Source organism: Coloeus monedula (genome assembly GCF_965178545.1).
Source record: "Coloeus monedula genome assembly, chromosome: 27".
Classification (NCBI taxonomy): Eukaryota; Metazoa; Chordata; class Aves; order Passeriformes; family Corvidae; genus Coloeus; species Coloeus monedula.
This window is the reverse complement of record NC_138807.1, coordinates 6,551,962-6,576,620: the sequence shown is the minus strand read 5'-3', so window position 1 is coordinate 6,576,620 and position 24,659 is coordinate 6,551,962. Positions and strand designations below refer to the sequence as shown.

The following is a 24,659-nucleotide window of genomic DNA, read 5'->3' as shown; positions in this document are numbered from 1 at the left end:
CCAAAACTCCACACACGAACTTTGCTCAGCGCACTGCCCCGATTTTATACGTAAAGCAGCACCAAAAAAAGGGATAAAAGAAGCGTTTTAATAAGTTACATCGAAGTTATGAGTTGCGGCAGACCCCTCATCTCTGAAAGAGCTCAGGATAGAAATGATACTGTTTTCCACAAAAATCGGATTCAGTAACCGATGTGCAGCAAGCCAGTAATTACACACTCGAGAGACACACTGATTATTTATTTCAGAGTTGCACAAGCCTGGGTGCTCGGTGGGATGCCAGAAATCCAGCACACCAGCTATCAAAACTTGGACATCACTTAGAGCTTGTTGGCTGCTCTCTATTTCATGCATTAAGCCTCCCTTCTTGCTGATTAGGCTTGAAAGTAATACAAAGATCAAATATCAAAGAACATCCTTTCTTAAGACAATTTTACATATTTCACATTTTGCAACGTGGCCTCTGACAGATCTTGATAGAAAGCAATCATACAATTCACATAACTTAGGAGAGAAACTTGAATGTGAGACTGTCAGACTCTTCACTTCAAAAAGGGAGAACTGTTAGAACCAAACAAATAAAGAAGTATTTTCCATCTGGAAAGCAGAAAATTAGTTTTGGCCTTAATCTCACTATAAACACTAAAAAAACCAGCCCTCTCCATCGACATAAACCAGAGCTCCTCAGCCCAGAGGAGTCACTGTTGGATGTTTGGTTTTAAAAAACAAGACTATAAAATAAAACAGTATAAAGTCATAAAAACTTAGAAGATCTATTAGACAATATGGAGAAAAGACAGATTTACACGGCAACCCCGCTTGATACAAACAAAACACAACTCCAGCTCCAGAGCCGTGAAAAGCAGCCCGGTCATTTGGTCCAGCTGACTTTGGGAATGTCGTAATGCTCAGTCAGAGTATCCAAGTGCCTGTTGAAGTCCTGGGGGAGGGAAAGAGAAAGAAAACGGCTGCTGACATGACCAAGTTGAACCACAAGACCCCCCGCGTCCCTGCTTGTGTTTCACAAGGTGAAACGGGTTCCTTCAACCCAACAATAATAAACACGCTGGCCTGAGGAACTCAGGATGGTTTTGCTCACCTCCACTCGCTGCTTGTGGGTTTTCGACGCTTTCTTCAGGATCCGCTCCATTTGCTGCAGGAGACACACAAGGGCCGCTTACTGCCGGCCCTCGCAGCCCCCTCAGCGGCCGCACCCGAGGGCTGGCGGGGGTTTTTAAAGCCTTACCCGCTTCTCCTGCATCTTCTCGTAGGCCACCTGCGCCGGGGTCCGCTTGTCCAGCCCGCGCTTCTTCTCCTCCTCCTGCTTCTTGCTGCTCACGATCTGATCCAGGATCTGGGCCTTGTCTTTCGCCTTCTTCTTCTTCCTGCGGGGAGGGCCCGGTCAGCGCCCAGCCCCGGGCTGTGTGTCTCCTCCTCGCTCACCGTTCTCGCGGTCCCTCCTCACCATCCCCCCTTCTCCCCCGCTGCCCCTCGCCCCCCGCCCCACCTCTTGCCGGCCCCCAGGGCCCCCCCGCTGCCCTTCAGCCGCAGGGGACCGCGCTGCACCGCCTCGTACTCCGCCATGGCGGAACGGCCGCGCCGCGCCCCCTGCCGGCAGCGCTGCGACGGCGCGGCCGCGCCGCCCCCGGGCCGGGAACCGCGCTCGAGCCTCGTCCGCCCGCGCCGTGAGGGGAACCCGGGTGAGAATGAGCCGCCTTGCAGCTCCGTGAGGGGAACCCGGGTGAGAATGAGCCGCCTTGCAGCTCCGTGAGGGGAACCCGGGTGAGAATGAGCCGCCTTGCACCTCCGTGAGGGGAACCCGGGTGAGAATGAGCCGCCTTGCAGCTCCGTGAGGGGAACCCGGGTGAGAATGAGCCGCCTTGCAGCTCCGTGAGGGGAACCCGGGTGAGAATGAGCCGCCTTGCACCTCCGTGAGCAGGACCAGGAACGAGCCCCGTCCGCCCGCTCCGTGAGGGGAAGCGACACTGAGCCCAGTCCGGGGGTATCTCCATGAGGGGAACCGAAGTGGGACTTGCAAAATGTGGACTACGTCAAGATCATCTTAAATGAGAATGTTTTTTGATGTAAACGCTTTGTACACTTTCAAACCTAGTCAGCAAGAAAGGAGACCTAATGAGTGGAAAGACAGCAGCTAGCAGCCCTTAGTCAAAGACATATGGTAACTAACAAGATTTAGGGATGCAGTAAATAAAAATGTTGATGTATGTGTATGTATACATTGATAATATGGCAAAAGATTCAAGATCTTTATATCCAACAGCTGAACTATCTTCATTATAATACTTAAAATCATGTCTATGTGTCAAAAAGACCTTGACCAGATGCAGACCCTTCCCTGAGCATGTGGAGAAGTTAGCTAGGGATTGGCTAACTTGTGTGGAAATTACTAAATAATCGAGGGGCTGACCTTGGAAAAAGACTAACTCTGAACTTCTGTAAATAATGGCATGGAAAGTCCAGTGGGGTGTGTTGGATTTGTGCAAACCCACCAAGCATCCAGACTTGTGCAAATAATCAGTGTCTCTCTCAAGGGTGTAATTATTGGTGTGTTGCACCAATAAATCTGATTTTGTGGACAACAGGACAGAGTCACCCCGGGGAGAATACCTGGAGATCCAGGCTACACTCAGAGAAACCAGCCCTATCCCTCCCCACACTTCTTGTTCCACCCCGAACAGAACCATTCCAGATAGTTTTTTCTATGTGAAGGTGCCCTGATGAGCAAGCCTGCCCTGGGAACAGATCTTCCACCAGCCAGAGGGAACCAGTGACCCAGAAACAGAGACTTTACAGATCCATGAAAAAGCAGCCTGCCACATGCTGTGCAGCCAGTTCCTCCTTTTTTCGCCTGTTATTTCATCTTTCACACAGCCTGTAGCATCACATTTCTGTTTACATGTATGAACTATACACTCATCTTTTCAGTGTAAAGACCATATCTGTATCAGTATGGATGGATGGCATGCTAATAACCATTAATTAGAAGTAACATACATCAGGCAGATGATGCAGAAGAAAAGGAGTGAGCGGACTTTATGGGTACTACCTCCAGTACAAACTACCATTAGCATTAGTGTATTACAACAATGTGCATTAAGGGAAAATACTGGCACAGGCTGCCCAGGACAGTGGTGGTCACCATCCCTGTGAGTGTTCAAAAAATGTGTGGATGTGGCACTTAGGGACATGGTATAATGGTGACCTCGGTAGTGCTGCATTAATGGTTGTACTCCATGATCTAAAAGTGCTCTTCCAACCTTTACAATTCTATGACTCTATAAAAAGTGAGAAGGAGGAGGGGTTACCAAATTTCCATCATTTGCTGTTAAATTTTAAAGATGGAAAATGCTACTAACACTTTTCAGTTAATTCACTGTATCTGAAGGCATGAAAAAGCAGGATCCACTGAATCTACCTGCAGCTGAAGGGCACTAATGAGCAGCTATTACTTATTTGGCTAGATCTTGTAACCTGAGTCTTTGTGGTGCACACAGGAGACGGGTGAATGCTGCTGGATAAGAGCCTCAAGCAGCCAGACTAAAGATTTGATGAAATGCTCCTATTATGATACTTTGCAGCCTGTAGCAATTGGTTACCTGATCCTCTGCTGTACCTGAACCTCATTGTTGCAGCTTTTAATAACTGAATATCCAGACGACCTATAAAGGTGCCTTTGAGGAAAGAACTGACAAGAGTCAGTATTCCCAGCTCAAAATGGGCAACAAGCAAACCATTTTCACTCAAGAGCAACTGGATGCATATCAGGTATAAAGCAAACTAAAGGGCTGTTTGGACATAACATTGAATAATGGCAAAGGTGTTGTTGGGTTTTTTAAAACGACATCTTTTAAAAATTAATAAGTAGAAGCACTGAATTGCAGCAAAGATTTTAGTAACATAGTTTGATTTCTACATCAAGAGGAAGGGTTATAAAATACTCCTAATTGTATGCCAAAAAGAAATCTTTAATACTTACAGATACACTACAATATAACTCCATTTAAGTCACTGCATGGGAAAAGTTTGGGCCAATGCGTGCTAAAAACTGTCATTACATGTTTTACCTTTTCTTACTTCATAGGACTGCACATTCTTCACAAGGAAAGAAATTCTGAGGTGAGTCTCTGTGTGCATGTTGTGAGTAAAGGGCAGAGATCACTGTAAAGTCAGATTACATACGGGGTAAGGTATTTAAAAAATAATTTTCAAATGGATTTACTCAAATTTAGAGTGATACCTTGGAGCAATCTGAGCATTTTTGTTGGCTTTTTTCATTCCCAAACCCTGTCCTAAACTGAGTCAGAATTCTAAATTTTGTATTAATGTACTAGTCCTCTTTATTTATTAGAAATAAATGTAACAAATTACATCTTAGTGCAGCAACATCCACGTTTCTCTCACATTGTTTTCAGACAGATGCTTCAAAGTATACTGGAGTATATATTTGAATATATATATATTCAAAGTATATATATTCTCTGGAACACTTCACTGGTTTATGAAAACATTAATGATTTTGTCAAGTTTTCTTCATGTGTTTTTTGTGAATGATTACACTGCTGCTCCAAGATGCATTTTTCCCGAAGCTTTCATATGCCTCATTGAACTCCCTGTTTAATCTCTGGCCAGAGGGTCTGATAAAGGCAGGATCAGATTCTGTTCAGGTGGGACTGAGAGTCCTCACTGAAAACATGAACTTGTTCTCCTCTCATAAGGGCTTGGCTGCATGTCCCGTGTAAGCCTTTACACCTGACAGTTCTATAGTGAAACTTTGTATTTTTCACCAGTTACAGTTATGTTGCTTGTTTTAATAATGGTTCTTCCAACAAAAACATACTAACTGTTACTTAGTGACTGATCTCCATCTAGTAATGGATGCAAAGTGTGAAAAATGAGATGGAAAAGCAAAACACATTGTTCTCAGAAGTCTAAAGAGCTCGTTCAGCCAACAAGCCTTTCTTTCTGTCTCAGGCTGTTTTACAGGTACCGAGATCTGGCCCCGCAGCTCGTTCCCCTTGACTACACTGACAAACCAGCCGTGACACTTCCCTACGAGCTCATTGGCAGCATGCCAGAGCTCAAGGTACTGAGCACACGACTCCAGTGACACATTTCAGTTTCATCTACCCTTTTTAAATAATTCATCCAGGACTAATTGCTGGGAGGCTGACATAGAAATAAATTTGGGCTATCGAAGTCAAAACTCTTTCTGGAAGCTTCTAGTAATTCCCAGAAAACACCCTGAAACAGCACAAAGGCTAAACAGGGTGTGGTTGGGTCTGCCTCTGACACAGCATTAGACAAGAACTTAAAAGGCAGAAAGGGGAGAATTTGCCAAAAAGGTGATTCAACAAAAATAATCTTCCTCCACTTGCCTTACCTGCACTGAAATCAGTGCTAGTAAGGATGACCTTCCCTTGCTCCTGTGCTCTGTTTCCCAGGACAACCCATTTCGCCAGCGGATAGCAGAAGTGTTCTCAGAGCACGGAGATGGCAACATGACTTTAGATGACTTTTTGGACATGTTTTCTGTGCTAAGTGAAATGGCTCCCAGAGACTTGAAAGCTTATTATGCTTTTAAAATTTATGGTGAGTGAGACATGCGTAAGAAGTAAATGGGGAAATCCTGCAGCTTCATGTAGAGCTGCAAAATCCTCACTGTCACCATAATGATATCTAGTTACCATTTATTTTAATTGCATTTGAATGTTTGTTCTCCCTCTTCTAAAAACTTCTGGTTTTCTTTATCCTTTTGTCTCTGATTTATTTGGGATTAAGATTTACTACAAAATTTACAACTTGAAATTATTGGCAGTTTTCAAGAGCTGATAACATTTAAGAAGTATTTCTGTCTGAGGGGCTGCTTGGAAAAGTACAGCACAGGGGATTTGGCTGCCCATGAATCTGTAGGGTGGATTTGGGAGGGGGGAGGGAGGGAAGCACACTGCAGGCTTTTATCTCCAAGGACAAATGTAAAGTTTTTTTTTTAAGTACCATTTACAGTTACTTTCTTTATGATCAGCTAACGAAAAACAATATATCAAACCAACATAATATTGCTGGAATGATTTAATGATGGCTAGGCTATGTTTAACCATTAAACTACTTACAATTGTTACCCTTCTGTATGAAAAGGAGAAATTAAGATATTTTTATTTTGGAACTGATTTCTTTTACAAGTAGATAGAAGTAACTTCATTTCCGATTTGAGAGTTCTACTGATAAAAATCCATCACAGCCTTGGAACCAAACCCTTCTATTGGGTCTTGGCAAACAACCATGTAAAATGCTGACCTTTGTCACTTTAAATTGTCGCCTTTGTCAGATTTCAACAATGATGATTACATATGCAAATCAGATCTAGAGAAAACTGTTAACAAATTAACCCGAAATGAACTGACCCCGGAAGAAGTCAGCCTTGTGTGTGAAAAGGTGATTTACGAGGCCGATGTGGATAATGATGGCAAACTGTCCTTGGAAGACTTTCAGCATATGATCGTACGAGCTCCAGATTTCCTCAGGTAATATTTGCTTTTAATTTCTAACACAAAATTCTCTTAGTTTCTTTGTCAGAAGCCTCTGAAATCTGTGTTTACATCTCTTCAGCCTTTGCAGATCACCACTCTTCCCTGGCAGCTTCTAGTAGTTGCCCACTGCAAACACTGCAAAAATTGTTACTTGAAAAAGCCTGGAGGCTTCTTGACTTGCTTTTGAACCTCCAAAGTACTTTTTACATGACAGAAGGTCCTTGTAACTTAAAGAGTTAGTATTAACACTTAGGCTGCATTGATAAGTGCATGAGATTTGCTCACTCAATGCTTAACATAGTGTCAAGGTGGTTTCTGATGCACATCTGACACAAAACTGCATTTGAATCTTGCATTTATTTAATGTACCCAGTCTTTGCAAATGCTTTGAAAAATGAAGTTTCCAATTTATAATAGTCCTAGAATTAACTGTAGTAAACCCTTTGAAGAGAATGATACATAAGTGATCATGACCTTTTTTTAACAGCACCTTTCATATTCGAATCTGAATCTAGTCAAACATGGGGACGGGAGCACTTCTGGGACTTTCAACAACTATTACTTCACCTGAGATTATCAACCATGAGAGCACAAGATGAGAGGGGCAAAGAGGACAGCTTCTGGTAACTGAACCAGTCAGAGAACTGTCTTTCGTTTCTCTCTTTAAAAGGAACAATTCATTAAGCTCTTCATCAGGATTGTAAGTTAGAAAAATGTCTACTCCCCACCCTCAGCTAGAGCAAACCTGGCCTGGACAGTCAAAAGAGAAGTATTTTTTTTAAAGTTCAGATACCACCAGGTAGTGAAGGAACTTGTACCAAGCTACAACCTCTAAAAATTCACCCCAAAAATGCCTTAACAAGTAAAAAAATCCCTTTAGTTTCAAAACCGTAAGTAACTCCTCTGATTGTTTATGGTCTTAATAAATGGTCCAGTGAATCAATTCCTGAAGTGTTCTCCCACAATGCAGATTTACAATTAAAAAGTCAGCATAGTTTAGAGACAAAAGAGTCCAGCTCAGGTCCTGTCCCTCTCCTCCATTTTTGGAAATCCCTTATTTTCCACACCCACCAGGCTCCCTATACACAAATGATGAATAGGACTGACAAACTTTTAAGTTTATAAAATTCTCTTTTCAAAAGAAGTTTATTTATGCAGTGCTCAGGGTCCTGTACAAGAGAGTAAAAACAGACACTGTAATAAACAACAGTTTCGTTTTAATACAAACAAGAAGATCAATGAGAAGTGTTTAAGAAAGCAGTTGTAATGTGGGAACGGTGGCAGCCAAAAGTGACCATTCAAAAAATACAATTTACAGTTATTTTTACAAATTTTGGGATGCATTAAATTCCCTTCAAAACGAAGTTGTAAGTCCCAACTCACACTGTGTAGAGCAGACGATTCCTGCAGAAAGGCTGGAGAGACGAGTTAACCAGCCAGTTACCTTTATTAACCACAGCAACTCCCGGGATCAGTGAAGGATGGGTCAGGGAATAAGGCAGCCTTGAACACTCAGACTGCAGTTACCAATTACATTCCTTTGAACAGATCTTTAGTTAAGCTAGATGCGAAGACACAAGTCAACCATCATTCTTCCCCAAGCCCTACAACTTCTACAAGTACAAAGGAGTCCATCCTCACACAGCTGTTTGTGCATTCTCCCAGCAGGTCCAAGAGAACAAGAAATCATGGCAGTTTTGAGCATAATCGTCGGCCAAACACACCACCACAATAACCCCTTAGCAACCATCAGGGAGATGATCAGCATCTCACATGAAAGGAGAGACCAAATAATTTTCAGCAGCAGTAAAGAGACTTACAATAATCCATAGGATTTATAAATCTGAGTCTGGAAGTCTGATGTTGGCATAAGGTTCTGATGTCAGGAAACATGAGCTGTGCCTGTCAGCACAGGACACAGACAACACGAGTGTTAAGCAAGTGTTAGAACAGCAGTTCCACCATTTACTGACAGACTGACAGATCTCCACCCCAAGGGGTGACGACTATGCAAGTACTGCAACCAGCCTCAAAAATAAGGTCAACCACAGAATTCCATGATACTCATTAAAATAAGGAAATTTGAGGACATGCTCAAAAATGGGTTAGTTTCTCTACAAAACAAATGGTAATCAATTACCTGACATTTTAGTGGTATTTAGACACTGAGAATATGTAGTAAGCACAGTCAGTTTTGCAGACCTACTTAGATTCCTCAGTTTTACAGATTTTGGACCCAATTTCAGATTTTTTCCTCCTTAGTTAAAGAAAGCTCAGACACAAGTAGATTGCTGTATGTATTTACACAGTACCTCTCTGATAATTGCATTTTCCGCTACATTCATACTTAATAAACGCAATAATTGAATGATGTGATGGAAACATACTGTACTTCTCCTAGATTTGGTGCCTGTGTTTAGTGACACATAGCTAAAGCCCATGTGCAATCCAGTGTCTTTAACCTTTTCCTCTCTTACACTTGCATTTTAGGTTTCATGTTGCTTACACAGATTTAATGTCTGTGTAGAGCCTTCACACCCAGAAGTACAGTGATGACTGTAGTCACAGTAACTGTACGAGACTTCCTGAAATCAAGCAATAATGTTGTTCATAAACCCAACCATTTCAAAGGAAATAATGTTATAATTAGGTACATAAACATATGAAACAACCAGCGTAAGTTTAAACAGAAGGTATTCACATACAAAGAATTCTGAATGCAAGAGGAACTTCAGATTTAGAAAATGAGTGAAAAATCACAATACCATCCTTCAAGTTTTACCCACTTGTAAATGAATATTGTTTGCTTTCCTGTCTTGAGATGAGTTATTGATACAGTCCACAGGCAAGAACCAGCATCATGGCAGACCCATGGCATCATGTTAGATAAACCACCAATTTTTCCAGTCACTCTGAAAAATAAATCTGGCTCAACATCTGGCTGTATAAAGCACAAGACAGATGCAAGACAATCCACAGTTATTACTAAGCCAGAAGCAAATTGTTACACAGATTAGTTATGTAAGAAATTCAGTCTGTCTTACCACCTCCCCAGCTGTGCCTCAATAATTTCTTGAAGCACACACAAACTCTTTAAAAACATCCTTAGCTCAAGACAGAGGTGCTGCTTGTCCAATCTACAGGTCTGTGTTAACTACACTCTGAAGTACAGGCTGTCTAGAAGCCTCCTCAGTAACTTAACATGGTTTTATCCTACAAATACATCTGTGTGTAAATCCACTACAGTGCATGTTCATCAAGTCCTCATGCTAAAAAGCCACAAGTAAACAAAAAACCAAACCATCATAAGGTTCTGTTTACAGGAAAGCTTTAATCAGGACACAGATCATCTGAATGCATCTAAAATGCATTTTTATAAACCAGTAACTTACACAGTGAAATCTTTTTCCATTTTAGAACAGGCAGTATTCCTGCTGGGCCCAACTGCGTGCTGCAGATTTACGAAGTTTAATTGTGAATCCAACAGATCTCTTAACTACAGCAACACTTATTAGCACAACTCTGAGGCCCAGAGTTCAGTATCACAAACTTGAAGAAAACAAAACCAGTGAGTAAATTCAACAACTTCAAAATTAACTTTAATTTTACCCTTAAGTGCAGTTGTCAATGTAAACAAAGCATGTTTCAGTTCCAGCAAGCTGCAGGACACAGCTGGTGTCTTCACTGGAGTCAGATACAGCATCACTGCAATCCCCTGACAGCAGCCTCGGAAGATGATGCTCTTAGTGGCTCCTTTTGTCAGTCTAATCCAGACTCAGGCTTGCAGCCCCTGACCTGTGAGCAACCACCCACTGAGGAGCTGTACTTGGCTCTTGCATTTCACACATCGGAATGTACTGGACTGGGTTTGTGGGAATGAGTAACACAGACTGTTCTCGTGAGGACTGGATGTGCACTGGCACATGCTATGAACAGGCTGTTGCTGCCTGACAGCTGTGGGGATCAATATCCAGCAGCAAGGCCAGTCTCAGTCTAAAAGAGTCTCTTTTCAGAAAGTGTTCTGATGTGCAATATTTATTTGCATATGTGAGCAAGTGTGCTTGGGAACACACGACTGGGAGCAGTGCAATACATTTCCTTGTCACGATTTAAAACAACATACTATGTCTTGATAGATCTGGAGTCATTCCCAGCTGGAGAGTCGTAAAGCCACCCATTGTAAGGCGACAGATTTTGTGTAAGTGTCCCTGCCTGATCCTGGTTCTCCAAGAACAGATGACAGATCATCTGTACAAGACTCACTGTAGCCATCAGCTCTTGTTAAACACATCTAAATGTCTGGAGTACTTAATTAAGCACAGTCAAGTCTAACATGGATAAATTCCCAATGGTAAGGACCCATTCTATTTACAGCACACATTATTAAAAAAAAAAAATAGAGATTCCTTTGAGGAGAATTTTTTTAAAACTTCAATTGTACTTGTGGATTGTCTAGAGTAACACAACTGAGCAAAAGACAGGCAGATAAAGGAGTTTCTCTGTAGTAGGAAAGCGGTGGAGCTGCAGAAAGCTCCTTCGTACCTCCCGGGAAGGCATCAGCCTGCACTGCTCACCTCGGTGCATTTCTGGGATGGTCTCATGCCACTGGTCTGTGTGCAGCTACACACTGGGTATGCACGTGTACCATGTATGCACACCTGTACTTCATTAACAGTGGCATTTAAGTTTCTTATTTTGATCATAACTTCATCTTTCTAAACTGGATACATGACAGATACGAATGAAGACTGAAGTCTGTCAGCAAAGATGCTGCATCCCAGGTCACATGTGATCTGTTCTCCCTCTGCTAGACAATACACATGCCCAGTGGCAATCTGACAAAAATAAACTTGTTTCATCTCCAAAATTGAAGAGTCAGACAACTACCAAAATAAACCATTTCTTATTCAGATGGTCACAAAGTGACAAGGTATGTCGGGAGCACTAAGTCCACAGACAGAGGAAACCTCACTTAGCACAGGCACAATCCAGCTCAGATTAAGGCCATGTCCCTCACAGAAGAACACATCGGAAAAAGCTGCTTTTCTTTTGCTGGTCTTGTGTGATTTTGACTCCCTGGTTGCTGCCTTGTGGGCTATTGCCTTCCTGAAGATGTAAAGAATATCCAGTTACTTGCTTATACTTAACAGATTCTTCCACCCATACTTCATCTGGTCATTCTGTTGAACCAAACCTGACATACACAAAACCCTTTCTTAAAATCAGCAAGAAGCTTCACTCATTTACCCGAGTCTTACATCAGCCACAACAAAAAAGTGGAGAAGTGCATCTGCAGCTTCTGGCTTCAACCAGCTCACACTGTGCCTATGCCTCAGCTTCCATCAACTCAAAGACAGCCGAGATTAAAAAATAATAAATTACAGGGCACGTCTGGCTCTTGCTGAAAGGCCTAAGAATTGTCAGCAAGACCCAAAATATTCCACTGTATCAGCTCATGTCTGGTCACATGAAAGTGGAAAGATCAGTAAGAGTAGAAGGAACCTTCATTAGCTTCATTTCACATTCCTTAAGGAACAATCCAACATCACTATGCATTTATTTGTTGTAAGAAGACAACCCAATTGTTGCTCAGGATATTCATGCAAAGGTTATCCAAAACCATTAATTCTTTACCTATTCTTAAACAGTTTGAAGTTTCTACCCTGAAGTATGATGTGTACCTCCTCTCTAATTTATATGATTTTCAGACTTCAAGAGTGAGAAGTATCATTAAACTGCTCTACCCCCCACCTGATTTTTGATAAAACAAATAATAGGTAATTTTATTTAGAAAACGTCAACCATTGCAGCTAATTCCTGAAATGCAGAGACAGCCAATGTCAGAGCACAGCTTGACGAACTAAAAATACATTTCTAGAACTTTCAGTGATCCTTCATGCAAGAGACCACGATACATTTTTTATATACTGTGAAACACTTCTTGCAATGTGGCTTTTGGTTTGCTTTTTTTTTTTCTTTCTCCTATTTAAATTCAGCATGGATGAAATCAAAGTTACTCACCAACTTCTTGTCCATTTTTGCTTTGATATCTCTTGCAAGAGTGAAAAATGCCTGTGACAAGTCAAACAGTTCGGTGTTACAGGGTAAATAAGATGTTTTCTAGCAGTTTTGTTTAGCAATAAGCTGCCTTCCTAAGTTTCTATGTACTATACAAGAACATTAAGCTTTCAGTATTTTTTCCTCTGCTCCAGGTTTTAATGCTCCTTCTCTAGCTCCACAACCTTCTTTGTGAGCTCAAAGCCACAACGGCACCCCCAGCCAGGGTCTGTGCAGCAGGAAAGTGCTTAACAACCCATCTGTGGTACCTAACAATAGAATTCTGCATCCCACCAGAATGGGCAACTGTCCACACTGCTGGTTTGCACAAATAGGACAATAAATACAAGAGAAAGGCATCCGTACTTACATTCTCTATGTTTATATTTGCTTTCGCACTGGTCTCCATGAATTTAATCCCAAAACTTGCAGCAAGCTGAACAAAAGCAGACTGCACATTAGTTGAACAATTGCAGGAACAGCTCCAAACACACCCCTGGGCACAGCCTCTGTCCCTCCTGCCACCAGTCACTGGAGTTGGGGATATGTTCAGGCAGAACAATTTGCAAAAATTAGGAACTAAATCTCTCTGCAATTGGCATCTCACTGGCTTTGCTCTGCTCTTTTACATTCTGCACACATTTTAACTAGCTCTTTTTTTTTCCCTTTGTTTCTTGCATAGATACCTCGTCAGTCTTGTAACAACCACAGTGAAGAAAAAACCTCTGCCTTGACTAAGTAACATCTGACACCAGAAAAGATAATCCCATCCATCTTGTGTCAGTGGCTTTCAGCCAAAAGAGACATCTTCTCCATGTCCAACTCTAGCATCCTTTCAGAAAAATCCCGCTTGTTGCCTTGCATCTGTTAGATGATTGACAGGAATCCTTAACATGGGTTCAGCTTTTGATCCCGGTGGGGAAGAGCATTGCCATGACAGCTTGGGGAATGTTCAGTCATTCCACTCAGGAACACCACTGTGGTACCATGGCAGCGTGCAGACAATAATCAGTGCAGTTTTTAGACTCTGAAAAGCCTAAGTCAAAATGCATCAAAGCCACGGCACTTACCTTCTCCCCTTGCTCTCTAGAGACTTGTCTTTTGTCATTTGCATCACATTTGTTCCCCAGGATCATTTTTTCAACATCTGGAGAGGCATGCTGAGACAAACATAGACCAGAGACTCAGGCTTGGCTTTCGTGGATAAACATTATCAGACAGATGAGGCACCCACTCAGTACCCAACACAGAGATGCCAGACCCGAGAATCTTCACAGATTTCCAGGGTCCCCCAACCCCTCATCCCAGCATGTGACCTGCACCATGGCAGCTCTTGGATCAGTTGTTGGGGAAGGAAACTGTCACATTAGGTACTCTCAAAAGTACAGGGCCTACAGCCCTCACAACAAATCATTATCAGACCAGAAGCTATTACTGATTTCCATCCCACTTATCTTCCAAGTACCCTGCAGCACGTGACAAAATGTAATGCTTCTCAAGCAATTAAGCTTCAATTACTTTTAGAGGAAGAAAAGGCACCTTTATCAGTCAGCAATAAGTAAAGAGAGAAATTACCTCTTCAATATTCCTCACCCAGTTCCGAATATTTTCAAAAGACTTTTCATTGGTGATGTCATACACTAACATAATGCCCTAAAGGTAAAGAAAGATTGTTTCAGCAGGAGTTAAAGGTTTATCCATAGCAGAGAGGAGCAACTCAACAGTGGCTATTTTTAACAACTGGTTCACAGTTAATGGCAGTGAGATAAGGTGTGCAGGACATGTATTTATAGAGCAAAACACGGAGGAAGGTGCCTTTCCAAAGTCCCGTATCACCGCAGCACAGCTCCAGCACCCCCTGGAGCAGGAGAACAGCTGTGAGTGTCCAGCCCGGCAGAGCACCACACTGGGAGAGGGCCAGTTGTGAGTGTCCCACGTCAGACCCAGCTGACCTGACCCATCCAGTTGGGTTTATCACAACCCATATCACAGAATCACCCATTTGCTCCTACCATGGCTCCCCTGTAGTAGGCGGTTGTGATGGTCCGGAATCGCTCCTGCCCAGCCGTGTCCCTGGAACAGACAGAACACGGGGCTCACGCAAACCACCACCACCATTAGCTCAAGTTAGTACTACCAAAAGCTTTAAATAAATTTGAACCAGTCTTCAGAGCACTAGAACTACCTTTCAGGTTCTAAGATACCATAAACTACTGAACAGCACAACTGCATAAAAACTTAACACATCCCCACGCACACCACACAGCCCCAGTATCAAACACCCACTTCAGCAAAGAAGCCTTACCAGATCTGCAGTTTGATTCTCTTGCCATCGAGCTCTATCGTTCTAATTTTAAAGTCAATACCTGAAAGGAGAAGCAATTACTTTACTCAGAGGGCCTGCCGAGAGGCCAAATCTAACGGCGTTCCCTTCCATTACGCTGCTCACTTTCACGTCCTCAGTGCTTCTTCGCCGCTGCTCCCCAGCGCAGGCTGGTCCCCAGGGGCTGAGGAGCCGGACGGAGCAGCCCCTCACGGCCCCCGGACGGAGCCCCCCGCGATGCCAGCGAACCCGCCCCGCCGGTCCCGCGGCCCGAGCCCGGAGCCGCGGCGGCCGCAGCCAAACCCTCAAACGGGACGAGCCGCGGCCGCCGCCCCGGCGGGACCCCCGGGCGGGCCGGTGCGTAGCGCAGCGCGGCGCGGCCCCGGCAGATGCTCACCGATGGTGGAAATGAACGTGGCGTTGAAGGCGTCCTCGGAGAAGCGGAACAGGGCGCAGGTCTTGCCTACGCCCGAGTCGCCGATCAGCAGCAGCTTGAACAGGTAGTCGTAGGTCTTCGCCATGTTTGTGGGCAGCGGCCCCGCCCACCGCACGCCCATTGGCGAGCCCGGCGGAAGGCGCAGGGAGCTCGCACGCCATTGGTGGGCGGCCTGGACTCGGGTGTAGGCGGCGCTGCGATTGGCTGCTGGCCGGTATCGTCACTTCCTGCCGCGGACAGACGGGGCCGGGCGGCGGCATAGTGACGCCACTCCTGTAACCGCCCGCACCGTGACGTCACGCCCCCCGAGCAGGAGCCGGACAAAAAGCCGCGAGGAGGCCTCGGTACTGTGAGAAAGTGTTTAATATGAAACGGCAGGGACAGGGGCCCGCGGAGGTGGCACCGCCGCTCGGGCGCAGCTTCTACCGGGGTTTATATAAAAAGACTAACGAACCGTGAGGAGCAGCCACGGGATGGGACACGCACGGCCCCGGCGCGGCTGGGGCTCCCCGGGATGAGATGGCCCCGAGGGACGCCCAGAGCCTGTCGTGAGGCTGTGCTGGTCATAACTTAATTGGCTGTTCCAGGATACAGAGAGAGAAAGGAGAGAGCGATGCAGCGATGCAGGCACAGGGCTGCTTCCTGTTGGTTGCTGTCAGCTCTGCGCTTCTCATATACAGTTCAGTTCATTTAGCGTCTGGTCCAGTGTCTGGTGCAAGCCCAAGTTCTCCTCTTTGGCTTGAGCAAGTTTTTCTAGTGAGAAAGAAGAAAACCACAAGATTTAAATCACATTTTATAGCCTTTTCTCTTTAAATAAAATCTGGGGTAACTTACCATCATATTTAAGACACCTTTATATCTGTATCATCAAAATGGGGCCAATTTTTTTAATTGCTGTCCTTTAGGGAGGTTTTTTGGACATGTCTCATGTAATGCGAAAGAGCTGTGTTCTAATGTGTCATTTACAGGACACGTCCTGCTGGGTTTTCCTTGGACTGAGAGGTTTTTAACCAGGCTGTTGGAGCACAAGAAGACGCTGAGTGCACTTAAAGCTTTTTGCCGACACCCGCATCCCTGGGAACACTAAAATTCAAGTGTTTGCCAGAGCCAGGTCCTGGCCCATCCTGACTGTGTCTTGCCCAACCCTACATGAGGAGCTGAATGTGTTTTCAGCGTCATCCCCAGTGTATTTGAGGTGATTTTTACAGAAGTAATCCCTGAAAGATGAAGGGTAGAGGTATCGTGTTTTATTGAGCTCAGTTCCCACAGAGGTGGAAGGGTTGCTTGTGGAAGTGGCACAGGAGTGACAGGGATTACAGGCAAGAAAAGCTTGAGAAAACACAGTGAGTGAGAGCCCGCTGTGTCTCCACACAGGGGCAGGTCACAAAGAGGTCATGTCGTTGAGGGCATGATCAAGCTCCTCACTGATGGCTTTGTACTTCAGCTTCTGAGCGTAGAGCTCGTCTGTCAGTCACGAGGGCAGCAGGAACAGGCCAGCAAGAAATGCAGGGAAGAGGCCACAGGAAGAGAACGGAGACAGGCAAAAGGCAACAGCAGCCAAAGGAATTGGGGAAGAAAACAAAAGAAGAAAACAGAGGCGTACTTGAGTATCGGAAGGAAAGCAAAACACCCACAAAGCTGCTTGGTGAGAAGTTTCACCTATGTGAACTTTTTGTAATCTCACAATTATTTTCCAGTAAGCAGATTAAGTAGGGTTGGGATCTTGAGCCCTTGAGTCCCTCTGTCTGTAAGTTGGCCAGAATCAGGTCATTGTTACCAACTTTATGAAAGAAAACGTTTTTTAGGAGAACTTCCACCACACATGGCAGGTGCCCCGTGGACACATCACACCCATCTACCAATATGCCTGACAAGTGCTGCTGTTCTTTCCCAATAAAATCCACCACCCACTCCTAGAATTTGTCCTCTGATTTGAAACTGACCACTTTTAAAGAAACTTGAGTCATTCCGTACCTTCCAGGTCATCAATAGACTTTTCCAGTTTGGCAACAGTTCTCTCTGCAAATTCTGCACGAGTTTCAGCCTAAAAAAAGTTGAAATAGCATCACTGGATGCTCCTAAAAAAAGTATGCCCAAAGACAGTTTGGGGGATGGCCAAACTTACTTCTTTCAGCTTGTCAGAGAGAATCTTGATTTCTTCTTCATATTTATCTTCTTTTTCCGAGTACTGTGAAAAAACAACGAACACTCTCCAAGGGAAGTTGTAGCAACAATAATAAAAGTTTATGAAACTGTGACCTATTTATAACCACTTTTACAACAGATGTAAACACCATTTCCGTGCTTTTCTCCTCTCCCCCAGACCTTCAGGCTTGTTTGGGCAGAACTGATGGAGTGGTACCCTACAAGCAGGCAGGTAAAACCTCTCATTTGCTTTGTATTTCTGGTTTATGTCTATGAATTCTATTTACAAGGTTTGGCTTTGCCTGTATCCTTTAGTTTACTGAAAGAACCAACCTTTTCAGACTGAGCTTCCAAAGATTTCAGGTTGTTTGTGACGTTCTTTAACTCCTCTTCAAGGTCACTACATTTACTGTAAGGGGAAAATAAAGTATGAATTACTAGTGTGCCTGTTATGATTTGGAGGAGTCTAAGAAATACAAGGGACAAGTGTACAAACAAGCTTTTTTACAAGTACTACCTACATGCCTGCCTACCAGGAGATTTTTCTAATGAAATGTAGTGTTGACCTTTACTGTATTCTAAAAAGTTACTCACACTTCAGACACCTCTGCACGCTCCTCAGCTCTTTCCAGTTCACCCTCCAAAATAACCAGTTTACGGGCAACCTGTAAAAAGACAACAGCTGCATCAGGCCAGTCTGTAGTTCACAGAATCACACCATGGCTTGGGTTGGGAAGGACCTCAAAAATCATCTCGTTCCATCCCCTGCCACAGGCAGGGACACCTTCCTTAGAAATTTTCAAAAAGCACTCGGAAGCACTACGTTCCTGCTTCCTTTGAATAAGGAAATTAGGTTAAAGCATACACCCACAGATGTAACAGCCCTCTCCACTTAGTTAGATTTTGCAGTATTTTTAGCATTAGGTACCTAAGATGCTGCAAATCACTATTAAAATTCCTCCTTGTTGGGACTGTTGCAAGGTTGAAGCATCACCCACTGCCAATTGAACAAAGAGGGACTAAACTGAAGAGTAACTTTATTGTTCATGGCTCTCCTGTAGGTTTAACCCTTTCCTTCTCCCTTTTACCTCCTCATATTTGCGGTCGGCTTCTTCAGCAATGTGCTTGGCCTCCTTCAACTGCATTTCCTGAATTTCCATTTTCTCTTCATCTTTCATTGCTCTGTTCTCAATAACCTTCATTCCTCTGCAGAAGTCAAAGTATGTTTAATGTAGAAGCATTTTAGCACTTGTAGCTCAACTTCACAAAGTGGAATTCAGTATTTGTAACTGAAAAGTGGCCCATTATGACCACCATGTTCATCAAGGCTAACGGAATTACCCAATCAAGCTTGTAAAAAAGTTCCAAGTCTCTGACCTGCCGTCCACATTAGTATATGCAGATACTAAATTACACAGGAATATTTTATTCATATACATTCATTTTTTAACCAACAGAAAATAAAAAAGGAACATACCTCTCACTCTCATCTGCTGCTTTCTCAGCCTCCTCCAGTTTCTGCAGGGCTGTGGCCAGTCGTTCCTGGGCACGATCCAATTCCTCTTCCACAAGCTGGATGCGTCTGTTCAGAGCTGCCACCTCACCTTCAGCCTGTGTGAAACAACCGCCCAGAACGGGGGTTACACAGGCCACTTGCTGCTGGCAAATGTTCCCAGCTAATCCGTTTCCTTAAAACTGCAACAGCATCTCCCTGGGACATGCAGGGGAGCTCAGGGGCCCTTCTGCCTCTGATTTTTTTGTTTGCTTAAACTGTGGCATCCCAGGAATGTCAAGGTATGGAGTGTGTGCTTGTCCTTTCCTTTTTTAATGGTACTTATCATTCCTGCCACACAAAAAAAGGACTACAGGATTGCGAATGGATCGGGGTATTTTTGGAGCACTTCACAGGGCTGCATCTATCCAAAGTTAAAAAATGAACTGTTTCCACGATGGCTTAGTTCCAAAACCTTCACCATTGATTTCTCTGCCCTTGGTTTCATCCAGTGACACCCTGTCACAGCTCACTGTGAAGTCTGAGCCAGTTCCTGATCCATCCTGGCTCCCGAGCCTGCAAACACTGTAGAATCTACGTGGTCAGCTGGGCACAGACAGTGGCCTCGGCATGGCAGAGTCAGGCCTTTTTTGGGACAAAATTAGGTATGTTCTTAAAATAAGTTCACTTTGCTTCCTGCGGTACTTAAGGAATTAGGCAGGATGCATTTCTTAATAATAATATCTGTGTGTGTATTATTGAATAAACTGCACAGTAATTGGAACACTATTAACATATAAAAAACCAGACTAGCTAATAAATGGAAGAGACTGCTAGGAGAAATGCTCCATACAGACAACGTGGACAAATTGGTGTCCATAAATATGTGTTTATTAACACATGGCTCCTTTAATTGCTTGTTTTTGAAGGAAAATAAAGCCCCACTTCATTAACTGCCAGGTTTGTGCACTTTATTGTCCCCACATCCGAGGAAGATTGCCATATACAAGATTAACTTTTTTTCTTTCCAAATGCTTTTACGGGATATAAACCCTGGAAGGGCGACTGTTTTATGCTTTATGTTAGAACACTTGGAAGAAAATAAGTGTTTTGCTGCAGTTTAGCAAATTTGGTCACTGACCACTCCTAAGCTAGAGAAAGTGGTTTCCATTTGCATCTGAGCCATCTTGGAAAGGAGTTCAGTGGCTACTCCAAATGGAAGCTGACCCAGGATTCCTCTAGTCATAAATTATCCAACATTTCATCTGTTTTTACCCAGTGCTGTGTTTAACTTCCTGATTTATACACAAGGCATCGATCATGTAAAAAACTGGCATCTGTTCTGTGGCAGCAACTCCTTCCACTAGACAGGGTAGTTTTAAGTCACATTTTTTAATTCAGCAGGATTCCAAAGCTATGAAGCCGGGGCCACTGGGAATCTGGGGTGAGCCTGGCTCCACCTCTCCCAGCAGCAGCCCGCAGTCCTTATACGGTAAAACTAACTCGCTGACATGTGATAAAATAGCAGGAAGATGCCGGGAAGGCTGATCGCACACAAATCTAAGTGAAACCAGCTGTCCAACCCCGGGAGAGCCGCACGCTAGCGGAGAATTCGCATTTCTCTGTGAAAACCAGGAGGTTAAAGTTATTTTTCAGCAGTTCGGACATTTCCCAGCTGTGCCGAAACCAGCGGTGCGGCGCCGAGAGGCGGGAATTCCCCGCTCCGTGTCATGCGGCGCTTTTCCCTAATTAAACAGCCATTTCCTACTAAACCCGCTCCCCAGTGCCGATCGGTGCTCGAGCGCCTTTTCCGCAAGGATGGGCCCCAAAGCGCGATAAGCAGAGGGCGCCGGGGCCGAGCCGCCGCCGCGCCCGGTTCCCCCGCGGGACGGGACGGACGGGACGGTGCGGGCGCTGCGGCAGCGCCGGCGGCTCCCGCGGAGTGCAGCAGAGCAGCGCGGGGACAGCCGAGGGATGGAGGCAGCCGGCGGCCAAGCCATCATCCCGCAGCAGGGAAAGCCGGGCACGCCCCAGCGAGAGAGAGCCAGAGACAGGAAGGAAGGAGCAGCCCGGGAGAGAGCGACCGAGAGAGGCGAGCAGGCAGCCCGGGCGGTCTCACTTTCTCCCGCAGGTCCCGTTCCAGGTCCAGCTCCCGCTGGAGGACCTGGGCGCGATCCTCCGCCTCATCCGCCTGTTGCTGCAGGCACTGGATCTTCCTCTTCACGGCTTCCAGGGAGCTCGGCGCGGCCATGGGCGCGGCGCGGACGGCGGGCTGCGCGCGGCGCTGCTGCACGTGGCGGGCCCGCGCCTTTCAATGGCCCGATGACGTCACGCGGCTGGAGGTGGTGACGCAGCACTGAGGAGGCGGCGCGGGCAGGGCGGGACAGCCGCGCCCCGGGGCCGCCCCGCGTCCCCCGTCCGCCCCGAGGGATGCAGCCCCCGGCAGCCGCGCCCCGGGGCCGCCCCGCGTCCCCCGTCCGCCCCGAGGGATGCAGCCCCCGGCAGCCGCGCTCCGCGGGCCCCCCGGCCGTCAAAAGGCGAGGTTTTCACGCTGCTACTGGGCCCTGCCCGCGCTTCGTCACTGCCACAACGGAGCGGGGTGTGGTGGGGAGCCTGGACTGGTCTTTAACCCTGTCGTGGGGATGAAGGGAAAGGGCATCCTTATGCCACGGCGTAGTTCTGCTGCCATCCCATTTTCCTTCAAAAGTCACCATTTTGTTTACTTCTATTAAAGGAGGTTTCTCCTTTCCTAAAGAATTTCCATCCATTTTGGGGGAGGGGGAAGGCCCCCCAGGGTCCCTTCAGGGGGTCCCACCAGGTACCCATCGAGCCTCAAGTGGTGCCGGCTCCCGGGGGCAGCTGCGTGTGCCATGGTCTCGGTGCAGAATAGCCCCGCTCCCTTTAGCAGAGGGGAGAGGAGATTAAAACCCTGCACCGTAACCCTGCCTTTCTATCCCCGGCAAAATGCATATGATCAGTGAAGTGCATACAAAATACACAGGGCAGAGTTACAGGCAAGTGTTAGCCATGGATACGTACATCAGTGGCCTTCTTCTCAGCCTGTTCCAGTTTCTCCTGGGCATCTTTGAGAGCCTCTGAGTACTTATCCAGCTCATCTTCAGTTCCTTTCAACTTCTTCTGCAGAGCTACCAGCTCATCCTCTACCTTTCAAGAGAAAGAAATCCCAAAGTGAGCATACTGTTGTAGTATCAGTTACAGTTTAATATGATAAAACCACTCTTTACTATTAGTTTTAACCCAATATAGCACACAAAAAGTCACAAAAGACCAGATCAAAGTTCTGCTGGTGAGAGTAGTCTGAGAATGACTGGTAGCAGTTGCCAGGGAAAGATCATTAAAAACGTGTCATCCTTGAACAACATTCCCTGCCAGCACACACACAGGATCTGGTTTAATGCAGAACTTCGTATAAGCTCTTTTTCACCTCATTCTTATTTTGGACTCCCTGCAGCAGTTTTGCAGCGTAATTATAGATGTTTTTAAATTATGTCCTTGTGTTTCTTCTAACTCTATTACCTGGTGATTTTTCAGGAAACTATTCAACTCCTGTACAGCTGGGAAAAAAATTAGTGGTCCTTCCTTAAGGATCTTTGTGCGTGGTTCAGGACACTTCAACCCAAATGAGATACTCTGGATGTGGGAGGGAACAGGGCTGGCCTTGCTATAGGTGGGACTCAGCCTGGACTATTCTCTAACTGTGGCCCAACACGATATGCTTCATTATGCCATGAGGCTCAGACTCCTCCATACCATATAAATCCCTATTGTTCACTAGAATGGTGCTATTTATAACCTGCTGGGAGACTGTTTAATGACAAACTGTCTCATGCTCCCTGAAGAATTCACGTTATCAAAGGCTTGCTGCTGATAAGGGTGGGCCTGCAAACCCATCTGCTCCATTCTTCCATTTGCAACACAAAACAGCTCAGTCTGTTGAGACACTGATTTATCCATTTAGCTCCAGCTTCACAGAAATTTACTCTATCAAAATAGTTTGTGTTTTGGTGTACTTCCTTAATTTTAGTTTCACTGATAGTTTTAAAGACATTTTTGGTAGTGCTATTCTGGAATGTTGTTATATTGCAGAGAGTAACCAGACAGTGTGAGAGAACTGCAAACCTTGCTTGGACGTTCTAACAGAGGGACAGTGAGCAGCATGAAGCTGATGCTGGCTTTGTGTATGAATATTAAAATAACTATTTGAGTGCTGTGCCCACATTAAAAAAAAAAGCTGAAAATTTTGAGACAATTCAGAAAAGAGGAGTAAGATCAAAGATTTATTTTTCTAAAGAAGAAGAAATATTAGGCCAGATGAATGCTTGTAACATATTAGAGCAGTGTGGAAGATGTAGAAGCAGCCAAATTTACAGAACATAAAAAGGAAAGATGTGGTACTTTTACAAGAAGTGCTGTAAAAACTTGAGTGTAGTCAGCTAACATTTCAAGATCATTCTGGAAATACTAAAGCCCAAATAGGAGACAGACACCCAGAATAAAAACAGTGTAAAGCAAAAGAATATGAAAATGTTATCACTAGAATTCAGTTAAAAGAAAAGCATTCAAATGAAGGTATTTTTCATTATTCTTGGCAAAAAAAAAATAAGAGAACATATCTCCTGTTGAGTCTGGGCTGACACCTCTAAGGGGCACTCTCTGCACCAAGAACTTGAAGTGAACTTTATTAATTCGCTTCAAGGAGAGGCTTAATTAATGTTTAGACACAGCCGACTCTATTAGGACTAGTCCTACAGGTGTCAAGGTTTACAGCTTTGATTTTAAGTATGTGAAGGCCTTTTGCATGGAATCAAAGCATGAGAAAATTAGGACAATTATGTAAGATTCAAGAAAACTTAGACAAAGTACTGTTAATAATCTGTGGATGATATTAATTTTGGAAAGAATGAGATGGCTGAGAAGTTACAGCCTAGTCCTGGCTGTACAAGCATAACAAAAAGGCAAAAAACTTCAAAAGAAGATTAACAGAAAACTGACTGACTTCAAATTATTTTGCTTTCTGAATCAGAACATTGCCACACAGTATTTTGTTACATTTATTTCCACAGCACACACACCACCACTGATTTTATTTCCACTTACCTGCTTGCATTTGTCCTCAGCTGCCTTCTTATCCGTCTCAGCCTGTTCTGCTCTGTCGATGGCATTCTCCTTGTCTAACTTCAACATCTGCATCTTTTTCTTGATAGCTTCCATTCTTGCTCAAGGATAGGCTTGATCTGTCACGCAACTAAAAGAATCTGATGAGTAAAATTTTAGATTTTTAACAGCTTGGACAAAGAAAGAAGTTGTACCCAAGCAAGTCACAGGGAAAATGAGCTACAAGTGGTTGTAGAGAGCTTTAAACCCAGAGCCCCCTGGACAAAACCCAGATCCACTGGCCTCTTCTCCGGTGTTCCATGCACAGCCTTTCTAAGGAATGAGCTGGAACAGATTCACTGGAGGAATCTTCACCACTCCATCTCCTTATTTGGGTCCTGTTTTCTTAAAGAGAAAACTGTTTCCATTTTTAAGCTTCTGACAGAAGCAAAAGTGTTGACATATGAACACATGCTTGAAGAAAAGCTGATTAGCTCCCCTTTGTGTGTGCAGAGCAGTTAACAAACCCAGCAGATCTGTGGG

At 44.6% G+C, this 24,659-nt stretch overlaps 4 protein-coding genes across 8 annotated transcripts; 1 reads left to right on the top strand and 3 right to left on the bottom strand.

Annotated features, from left to right (window-relative positions):
* Positions 1–211: 211 nt before the first annotated feature.
* FAM32A (family with sequence similarity 32 member A) lies at positions 212–1,617 on the bottom strand. Its single transcript, XM_082298113.1, has 4 exons — positions 1,508–1,617; positions 1,247–1,385; positions 1,100–1,153; positions 212–940 (listed from the first exon to the last, which is right to left on the bottom strand). Exons 1-4 carry the CDS (start codon positions 1,582–1,584, stop codon positions 872–874), a joined length of 339 nt encoding a protein of 112 aa, XP_082154239.1. The 5' UTR covers positions 1,585–1,617; the 3' UTR covers positions 212–871.
* A 2,096-nt stretch (positions 1,618–3,713) lies between these two features.
* CIB3 (calcium and integrin binding family member 3) lies at positions 3,714–7,057 on the top strand (the record flags this gene model as incomplete). 2 transcript variants are annotated; one of them, XM_082298132.1, is made up of 6 exons in its annotated part: positions 3,714–3,786; positions 4,103–4,137; positions 4,993–5,104; positions 5,463–5,610; positions 6,347–6,542; positions 7,036–7,057. In XM_082298132.1, the coding sequence occupies 6 exons, from the start codon at positions 3,736–3,738 to the stop codon at positions 7,055–7,057; spliced, it is 564 nt and encodes a 187-aa protein (XP_082154258.1). The 2 variants fall into 2 exon arrangements, with proteins under 2 accessions (XP_082154258.1, XP_082154259.1); XM_082298133.1 differs by lacking the exons at positions 4,103–4,137; positions 4,993–5,104 and having other exon boundaries at positions 3,736–3,786.
* A 659-nt stretch (positions 7,058–7,716) lies between these two features.
* On the bottom strand, positions 7,717–15,485 carry RAB8A (RAB8A, member RAS oncogene family; the record flags this gene model as incomplete). Its single annotated transcript, XM_082298073.1, has 8 exons — positions 7,717–11,654; positions 12,570–12,620; positions 12,976–13,041; positions 13,676–13,765; positions 14,181–14,258; positions 14,618–14,678; positions 14,911–14,971; positions 15,326–15,485. 8 exons carry the CDS (start codon positions 15,483–15,485, stop codon positions 11,562–11,564), a joined length of 660 nt encoding a protein of 219 aa, XP_082154199.1. The 3' UTR covers positions 7,717–11,561.
* Positions 15,486–15,709: 224 nt separating this feature from the next.
* TPM4 (tropomyosin 4) lies at positions 15,710–24,233 on the bottom strand (the record flags this gene model as incomplete). Of its 4 annotated transcripts, none has more annotated exons than XM_082298085.1 (9): positions 15,710–16,117; positions 17,339–17,408; positions 17,490–17,552; positions 17,843–17,918; positions 18,104–18,174; positions 18,598–18,715; positions 18,987–19,120; positions 22,041–22,162; positions 24,116–24,233. In XM_082298085.1, the coding sequence occupies 9 exons, from the start codon at positions 24,231–24,233 to the stop codon at positions 16,035–16,037; spliced, it is 855 nt and encodes a 284-aa protein (XP_082154211.1). In that variant the 3' UTR covers positions 15,710–16,034. The 4 variants fall into 4 exon arrangements, with proteins under 4 accessions (XP_082154211.1, XP_082154212.1, XP_082154210.1 ...); XM_082298084.1 differs by lacking the exon at positions 15,710–16,117 and adding an exon at positions 16,229–16,828; XM_082298086.1 differs by lacking the exons at positions 22,041–22,162; positions 24,116–24,233 and adding an exon at positions 21,121–21,271.
* Positions 24,234–24,659: the final 426 nt, after the last annotated feature.